Consider the following 9,744-nt stretch of genomic DNA (forward strand, 5'->3'; position numbering starts at 1 on the left):
ATTCATCTTTACAATTTTATTCTATATTTAAATATATAATTTTAAAATATATAATTTTAATGTATAATTCGATTAATTGCTGATTAATTTGCTGATTAAATTTTCTAAAATTTCGAATTTTGAGTAATTAAATTCTAAACGATATACTAGTAGTTTATACGACGTATATAATAATAATAAAAATAATATAACAGATACGACGTTGTGCGTATTCATTTATCACTTATTGGTGCAATAGACGATTATAGCCTTAGCCACGTGGCGTCAAATGAACGGATAATACTGCTGGTAAACCATAAACAAGGGAGCCCACTTTTATTTTCGGGATTCTAAAACTTCTTTTTTGATTAAAGATTACGTATATATATATATGACACACTGCCCATTCCGATCATTCCATATCTTACTAACACTAAAAACCTCAACACTATATTTTATCTATTTTTTATTTATATATTTATTTATTATATAAATAATCTTCACTTCGACCAACAAGCACAAAACACACTCCCAAATATTTCAATCTCTAGTGTCGTCTTCTATTCTACAAATTCCAGCTTAAAATCACTTCAAATTTGCTTGAGGTTTTTGTGTATAACAAGTCAAATAAGGGATTTAATGGCATTTTCGTGATTATTAACAATTATTTGTTAATTATCTCTTTATTGATAATGGCCTCGAATCCGGCTGTGCCTCCGACGTTGGGGTTGCGGCTCCGGCTGTCGGAGGTGGAGTTTCGTCCGCCCGTGATTTTTCGGCGTAGGGTTTTGATTAGCAGTAGTAATTTTAAGGTGAAGTGTTGCTGCTCCAGGAAGGTGGTTCCGATCCGGAGAATTGGTACCGGGTCGGGTCGGAAAGGTGGAAATAATGCTGAAGAATGGCCAATTGAAACGACTCACAAAGCTCGAGTTCAACCTTCCCCTGCATTGCCCTTTGCTTCATCTTCTCAGTAAGTTTTTTTTTATATATATATATATATATATATATATATATATATATATATATATATATATATATATATATATATTTTGTTTTTATCATTTATTTATAAATAAATAAAAATGTTAGTATGTATTATTTTATGTTTACGATGCGTGTTCTATGAGCTTAATTACTTTAGTTTGCTACTTAATACGAGTAATAAATAAATAATATGCCTATGTAACATTTGTTGCAAAGTTGCACCTTGATCTTGAACATGAAATAGTTATATTCAAGTGAAAGTAAGGTTTTTTCATATTGAAAAAAATAACTATTAGGTGGTTGTTATTGCAAAACTTATCTGTATATTGAATGGACTTTGTGAATATGGTCAAGTTTTGTGATCAGGTGGTCAAACTTCTTAGCAGATTGGTAAGTAAGTCTAGAGCATATGCTCAACATTGTCCCCCGTGTATTGTTGGCCGAGCATGTTAATGTGGCATTAGTTATTATATGTTCATTCGTATCGATTAGGGCCCTAGAAAATTGATGCCTTCTATAATTTGCCGCACTTCATCTAATTGTGAGTGATCTGTCATTGAATCAAAGTTAATGATAGACTTGCCAAATCCTTAACTTGGAAAGTTGGTAAAATCCTAATGAAGTCATTAGAACATATACGCACTGTTGTAAAAAACCCAATTACTTGCCTATTAATCCCCAATTACTCATTTATTTTTAAGAGCAATCCGTTCCGATTTTTCAAACTCCGTTTAATTAATCGGTCAACGTCGATTGATGAGTCAAAATCGAATTTGGTAATCACAATCGGTCAAAGTCAAAATTGGTCAACATTTTAACATGAATTTAAATTAGAACTTAGCTTTTGAACAAAATGAACAATTTTAGACAACTACGTTAAAGTTTATGTTCTATGTTTATGGTTTTCTTCTATATTTAGTTATTTACACATATTTTTTTGGAAATTTAAAATTTAAATGTATAAAGTACAATCCGATTAATCCCCATATTTCCCTTTACTCCTTCCAAAGTCCCGACTCATTAATCCCGGTTAGCCTCAACAGGGATAACCTTACCATTTAGTTATGACTCATGAGTGTAACATGATTGTTTCAACGTAATAGTTGAATGATTAAATTAATATCTGGTTTGTAGGTATTGTCATGTTTCTTTGCACTTTTAGACAAAGTTTGAAAACTAAATTTAAATTAAATTTGGTTTAGATCTCTGAAGAAGCCTTCTTCAAGACAAGAGAAGTTGTCTCCCCGCTGTACACCTAGAAATCCCGGGCTGCAGTCTCGTGACACTCCACCAAAAAGAGGTATACGAACATGATGAAACAGACTATACCGTTACTTGTGGGTTGTTCTGTCTGCCAAATTTTGTTTTATCTGCAAGTTGAGTTTCGTTTTGTTTTGTAACAGACACTGGTATTGCAAACGAGAAGGAGTGGGGGATCAGTTTAAATGAACATGTGAATGAATCTGGAGTGAATGAGGATGGTAGTACCTGGTACAGAGAAAGTGGTGAAGATTTCGGTGAAAATGGATTCAGATGCAGATGGGCTAAGATGGGTGGTCAGAGTGATGATGGCTCTTCAGAATGGAAAGAAACGGTACTACTTTTTACTTAAATTTATCGTTCGATGTACGAATTTGAGTATACATAAAGCACACAGATTATACGGAGTAACAAACAGAGATGTTTTTGGTTACAGTTATCAGTTTTATATACACTCTTTAATGGATATAAACAAAATCATCTTGTTCCTGCTTCTTTGCTTTACGTAGTTCGTATTTATTACTCTTGATTCGCATTAGTAGTGTAAGTGACATCATCAAGTATCACCCAGGTGGATGCATTAATTATTGGATTATTATTTGATGTCATTGACAGTGGTGGGAGAAAAGTGATTGGAGCGGATACAAAGAGCTTGGTATAGTACTCTACTATTTATAATAAGTTATACCTTTAATTATTATTATTATTAGTTAAATAATTATTCCGTATACGTTTCAAAACACTTTCATGCCATCAAAAATGATTATTCCGTTTGTAGAAAGAGCGGATATAATATATGTTTATTTATATGATTTTTATTAGTTTAAATGACATAATCACTTACAAAATACATACCCCTTTCATGCCAACATTTGAAACGGTCCTTAGCTCGTGTATGACTATGCAAAGTAGTACGAGTTAATTGAGGTAATCAAAATGCAGGTGTTGAGAAATCTGGAAAAAATGCTGAAGGGGATTCATGGTGGGAAACATGGAGAGAAGTTCTACATCAAGATGAATGGAGGTCAATTTTGTAATTTCAATAACTTGTGAATTTTGTTAATGGACATACATTAACTTTCATCTTAACAGCACAAAGTTGGTCCTATAACATGCAGTAATTTGGCAAGGATTGAAAGAAGTGCACAAAAGCAAGCAAAATCAGGAACAGAAAATGCGGGTTGGTATGAAAACTGGTACGCACCCTTCCTCGCATAGTGGTTATGTTTTAATATGTCTGAGTTTAATAGAAACAAATTTAAAAATTAATATTGATAGGTGGGAGAAATACGATGCGAAAGGGTGGACTGAGAAAGGCGCACATAAATATGGTAGACTGAATGAGCAATCATGGTGGGAGAAATGGGGCGAAAACTACGATGGAAGAGGATCTGTTCTCAAATGGTATCCTTCGAACCACTGTGATTTGATTATTATGCTTTCCGGTGTTTGGAGTTTATTTATTTATTCTTCTTTTTATTTCAGGACGGATAAATGGGCTGAGACGGAACTTGGAACCAAGTGGGGAGACAAGTGGGAAGAGAAATTTTTTGCGGGTATTGGTTCTCGTCAAGGAGAAACGTGGCATGTATCCCCTGGCGGTGAACGTACGCCTCATTCTTCTTTTTTTAGCACTTGTGAAGTTAATTTTGTAAATGTCTATAATACCCTTCAATACTGACTGAATAATTGCTTACATGTTTTTGACTGTGCATTCAGGATGGTCAAGGACGTGGGGTGAAGAACACTTCGGCAACGGGTATGTCCATTGAACAAATGAATAATTTTCATTCATATTGTTGGTCATTTCAACCAGTGGCGGTACCAGGATTCCAAGTCACCGGGGGCAAAAAAAAAATTAAAATCGTGGCAATTTTTTGGGCAAAATATGGAGATTTTGGGGCAAAAAATGGAGGTTTTTAAGCAAATTATGGAGGTTTTGGGGCAAAATTTTAACATTTGTGGACAAAATTTGAAGGGTTTGGGGTAAAATTTGGAGATTTTTGGGCAAAATTTAAAGGTTTTGGGTCAAAATATGTAGGTTTTGAGGCAAAAAAAAAATTCACTGGGGCAAAGTCGAAAAATCCAAAAATTTTACACTGAAAATTGCAAATCCACTGGGGGCGGCTGCCCCCGCCTGTCCCCATTAAAAACCGCCCCTGATTTCAACTACATACGGGTTTCTAGAGGTGGCAATTTTGACCCATTCACATATATAAATGTTTGGGGGCTAGCTTACATATAGAAGTGTTTGGGGGCTGGCATTATTAGAGGTGGCAGTTTTGACCCATTCATATTGTTGGTCACTTCAACTATACATATAAGGCTGAAATCTCAATATAGAAGTGTGTGGGGGCTGGCCTACACAACCCGGCCCATTTTGACCTGAACTTACCCGCCCGTTCTGAATTGTTACCCAGTCGCTCACCTCACCCTTTCTGAATTTGCCACCCCTAGCGCCTTAAAAAAAATCTGACAGAGTATTTTGGTTTATAGCAGCAAGGTGCACAAGTATGGAAAAAGTACCACTGGTGAAAGTTGGGATATTGTTGTAGATGAAGAAACATATTACGAGTAAGTTGTTTTCTTTGTTTTATTAAAACCCGAGTCAATTGATTTGCATTCATCTACAAGCTTAAACCGAACCTAACCTAACCTAACCTAACCTGCTCCTTAAATCATCTTGTGATTGAAGGGCTGAACCTCATTACGGGTGGGCTGATGTTGTTGGTGACTCGAGCCAGCTGCTTTCAATCCAACCACAAGAGAAACCGCCGGGTGTGTATCCGTATCCCGATTTTGGCCCGTCATCTTCACCGTCGATGCCTAAACCACAAGATGATAGCCCTTCACCTCCTTGACGGATGCTTCGTATTTGTTTCTCCTTTTTTATTTTTTATTTTTGTAATCGGATTAGCAGACCCCGAAAAATGAATGTGCCTTAGGTCCATCTTGTTCATTATTTCCATTCTTGGTTTATTCATATGGTGTTAGTCTTATGGCCAATTGTATTGTTCATTTTCTTTGATCTGACATTGTTCATTCTTTAGAACTATATCCCATATCTAGGGGGAGTTGTTAGCCATTACATATTCAAGTCTTGTTTCATGATTGATGATCTGTGTAAACTCCGGGTATAAAATATGGGAAGTGCTCTGTTGATTCTAACTGAGGTAATGGTTTTTGATAGTATATAGTTATGGATGAATATAGTTTTAGAGATCCACCATTCATCTACACAAAGTTAATACTTTAAACGGACAAGGATAAATGAAGTTGTAGAAAATGGAGCGTTATCGTGTATAGATTTTAGTAGGAGTATATTACAAAGGTAAGATTAGATTTAGTCCCACGTTGGTTAGAATTTTTTGTTGTATATATTGAAAAGGGTGATATATACACAATAATTTTTATATGTACACAATCAATCATGAAATTAGTATTATGATACCATGAAAGTTAATTGGTGCATATTGATAACTTTTTTCATTTCTCTTCCTCTGTATGATTTTATCGTCAATTGTCTCAACTAAGGGGTGTTTGGATTTGCGTTTTGAAAACTGATTACGCGTTTTAGATAATCATAATCAGATAATCAGCTTTATCTAAACGTGATTTTGATTAATGGTGTTTGGATTTTATTATGAGATTTGATAACGTAATAATCGGATAATCAATTTTTGAGTGTTTAATAAAATAAGATTATTTGATAATTTAACAAATAAAATTACCAAATGACCCTTCTTTATAGATAATATGATATGTAAAAAATACATTTTTTATGAGTTGTACAAAGTCTTAATAATTAAAAATTTCAACATATATAGTAATCACGTATAATTTCAATGTAAATCTAATATGTAATATCAGTATTGTACTACCAGTTGTTTGTGTTAAAAAACAAAACCAAAAACAAAACTAAAGTAAGAATAATGACACGGAGGTGCACAGGTGGAACATCCATGTTGTTTATGTAGTATATATGGTGCACTAAGAGGATAATTCCGTAACTTTGTCCACAACAACAACAATACCCAATCCCGCGCCTGCGAGGTATGAGGGAGGTAAGGTGTAGACAATCCTTCCTCTACCCTAAACTAGAAGAGAAGTCGTTTCTGTTACCACGAGTCGAGGGAATTCTCCACCCACGGTAAAGGAAATTCATCCTCCTCTCTACTCCAGGGTAGAGAGATTGCTTCCGTGAGGACCTCCGGCTAAAAAAAGACTTTTTTTTTTTTAAATTTAAAACTAGAAAATAGAAATTAAAAAATAAATTAAAACATACAAAGATAAATAAAAAATAATAATAAAAATAATAGTAATAATAATAATAAAATATAGGGGGGACGCCATGAAAATGGTAGAATCAGATTTTCATGGGGTTTAAAGCATGCCTAAGAATCAATTTAGGCTCTGAGCGGCAGTCAAGACGCCACTAAAACGACGCTTGTCGTTGCCTCAATAAATAGAGCCAAAAGACCTTGTGGACAGCAACTCGAGGGCATGCCGGGTGAAAGTTGTTGCGCAAGCAAAGAGCCAACCACCCTTAGCAAACCAAAAATCACTCATGCACCTTTACGGTAGACACCCCCGAAACCACCCAACTAAAAGGAACCAACCAAGCTCTAGAGCAAGGGAAGTCGTCCTCAGCCATAATGGTCCCAAGATGCACCGAGCGATGCGAATCACTTGATCATACATACATGCATACATACGTACATACATACACACATACCTAAACCTACATACACACCAGACATACCTACGTATATACATGAGACATACCTACGTACAAGCATGAAACATACCTACGTACATACATACATGCATAAAGCCACACATACAACCATACATACATAGCATAAACACCAAGTCCTACATAAACCAAAACATACATACATGAGTGAATATACCACACCTGCAGACAAGTAAAAAACAAGCATACATACATACCTACCTACAAATATACATACATAAAAAACAAACTCACATACAAAAACGTGTGTAACTGCATCACACCTTCATTACAAAACCTACATGCATGCATACATACATACAAACATACAAGAACCTACGTGCATACGTACAAACAACCAAGCAAGCATGCATACATCCAAAACCAAAGATACCAAAAACATACTCATTTAATAATATTAGTAACAGTACATAAAACTAATAAAAACGATAGTAATAGTAATACAAATAATAGTAATAATAATAGTTCATATAAATATTAATAGTAATAAATATTTGTAATACAAATACTAATACACTAATAATTAATAATAGTGATACAAAAAATAATAATAATAACAATAACAATACTAATAATTGTAATAGTAAGAATAATAACAGTAATAGCAGTAATAGCAGTAATAACAGTAATAACAATAACAATAACAATAACAATAACAATAATAATAATAAAAGTAGCCCTACTCAACTATTCTTATTCTAGCCCTCCACGCATCCCTATCAGAAGTCATGTCCTCGGTCAACGAAAGCTCCCTCATGTCGAGTCTTAGTCTATCCATCCACCTACGAGTAGGTCTACCCCTTTTCCTTACACCATCTACCGTGAGTGCCTCAACTCTCCTAACCGGGGCAATACGTGGTCGTCTCATCACATGCCCAAACCAACGAAGTCGTTCTTCTCTTAGCTTGTCGATGATGCTACTGACTCCAAGTTTTTCCCTAAACACACCATTTGGGATCATATCTAGCATGGTTTTACCACACGTCCACCAAAGCATCCTCATTTCTGCCACCTCCATCCTTCTCTCTTGGGCCTTCGTCATTGGCCAACATTCTGATCCGTACAACATGGCAGGTCTGATTGCCACCTTGAGGAATTTTCCTTTCAATTTGAGTGGTATCTTCTTGTCGCACAAGACCCCTTTCGCTGCTCTCCACTTCAACCAACCTACCTTAATACGATGAGTCACGTCCTCATCTATCCTCCCTGATTTGTGGAAGACCGAGCCTAGATATCTAAACGACTCTTGTGGGTGCAAGATCTGGTCCCCAATGCTGATGTTCCCTCCAACATTAAGTTCATCATCAGTCCTACCGAATTCGCAACTAAGATATTCCGTCTTTTGTCTACTGATCCGTAGCCCATTTTGTTCTAAGGCTTCCCTCCATTGTTCCAGCCTTCTATTAAGCTCATCCTTTGTTTCCGATACAAGCACGATATCATCGGCAAAAATCAGACACCAAAGGATGTTCTCTTGTATTCCTCGATACAGCTCGTCGAGGATCAAAGCAAAAAGGAAAGGACTAAGGGCCGATCCCTGGTGCAACCCTACTTCTATCGGGAAATACTCTGTGTTTCCCACAGGCGTCCGAACGCAGGCCTTCGCCCCATCGTACATATCCATAATAGCTCTAATATATCTACTTGGGATACCCCTAACGTTAAGGGTCTTCCAAATCAACTTTCGCGGTACGCAATCATAGGCCTTTTCCAAGTCTAAGAAGACCATCTCTAGACCCTTTTGTTTCTCCCTATACTTCTCCATAACGCTTCTTAAAATATGAATTGCCTCCATCGAAGAGCGCCCTGGCATGAAACCAAATTGGTTTTCGGAAACCGTAGTTTCGCGTCGGAGTCTAGTCTCAATCACTCTCTCCCAAAGCTTCATAGTATGACTAAGTAATTTTATGCCTCTATAATTACCACAGATTCGGGCATCCCCTTTATTTTTGTAAATGGGGATAATCTCGCTGAGTCTCCATTCCGTAGGCATTTTATAACTTCTAAGCGTCTTATTGTAAAGACACGTCAACCACCTGACACCATCCTCGCCTAGGCACCGCCACGCCTCTATTGGGATCTGGTCTGGTCCAACAGCTTTGTTTCTACCCATCTTTCGTAGTGCCGATCTTACTTCTTCCTGACTGATTCTCCTACAGAAATTGTTGTTCTGGAAATGTCCTATTCCCAAGTCCTGCGGGTCCTCTTGGCGCCCGGGTCCTTCACCCACGAAAAGAGATTGGAAATACCCTTCCCATCTTTTCCTAATTTCGTCTTCCTTTACTATGGTTTGACCGGCTTCATCCTTGATGAACTTGATGTTATCTATATCCCTCCTCCTACGCTCCCTAGCTTTAGCAATCCTGTAAATATCATTTGCTCCTTCTTTGGAGTCTAGTTTCCTATACAAAACTTCATACGCTTTATCTTTTGCACGGGCAACGGCCTTCTTAGCTTCTCTTTTAGCTTCTTTATACCTTTCTTCTGCCCTAGTTCTGTCATCACGTGTCCCGTCCCGACATGTAACGAGCTCCCTAAACCTCAGTTGCTTAAGTGCGACTTTGGTTTGAACCTCATCACTCATCCACCATGATTCTCTACAAGACTTTGTCCATAGAATAAAAATGCGTTTTCCGTGCAGAAACACTCATGTTGCTGTTGCAAATTCACGTTTTGTAACCTCTAAAACGCAATTAATCAAGTTTCAAATGTTACTTGCCAAACACTAAGAATAAATTATTTACGTCTTACAATCGTGATAATAA

General features: G+C 36.5%; 1 protein-coding gene across 2 annotated transcripts; it reads left to right on the plus strand.

Annotated features, from left to right (window-relative positions):
• The first annotated feature begins 441 nt into the window (after positions 1–441).
• LOC139892788 (protein EARLY STARVATION 1, chloroplastic-like) lies at positions 442–5,633 on the plus strand. 2 transcript variants are annotated; one of them, XM_071875914.1, is made up of 11 exons: positions 442–949; positions 2,166–2,263; positions 2,367–2,557; positions 2,839–2,878; positions 3,166–3,247; positions 3,342–3,419; positions 3,502–3,627; positions 3,709–3,830; positions 3,943–3,982; positions 4,720–4,797; positions 4,919–5,633. In XM_071875914.1, the coding sequence occupies exons 1-11, from the start codon at positions 672–674 to the stop codon at positions 5,082–5,084; spliced, it is 1,299 nt and encodes a 432-aa protein (XP_071732015.1). In that variant the 5' UTR covers positions 442–671; the 3' UTR covers positions 5,085–5,633. The 2 variants fall into 2 exon arrangements, with proteins under 2 accessions (XP_071732015.1, XP_071732016.1); XM_071875915.1 differs by having other exon boundaries at positions 4,723–4,797.
• Positions 5,634–9,744: the final 4,111 nt, after the last annotated feature.

This window comes from Rutidosis leptorrhynchoides, chromosome 2, assembly GCF_046630445.1.
Source record: "Rutidosis leptorrhynchoides isolate AG116_Rl617_1_P2 chromosome 2, CSIRO_AGI_Rlap_v1, whole genome shotgun sequence".
NCBI lineage: Eukaryota > Viridiplantae > Streptophyta > Magnoliopsida > Asterales > Asteraceae > Rutidosis > Rutidosis leptorrhynchoides.

Coding starts and splice junctions, on each gene's coding strand:
- LOC139892788 (XM_071875914.1), top strand. CDS start 672: ATGGCCTCGAATCCGGCTGTGCCTCCGACGTTGGGGTTGCGGCTCCGG. Junction 3,628..3,708: donor AGAGGATCTGTTCTCAAATG/GTATCCTTCGAA, acceptor TTTTTATTTCAG/GACGGATAAATGGGCTGAGA. Junction 3,983..4,719: donor GAAGAACACTTCGGCAACGG/GTATGTCCATTG, acceptor TTTGGTTTATAG/CAGCAAGGTGCACAAGTATG.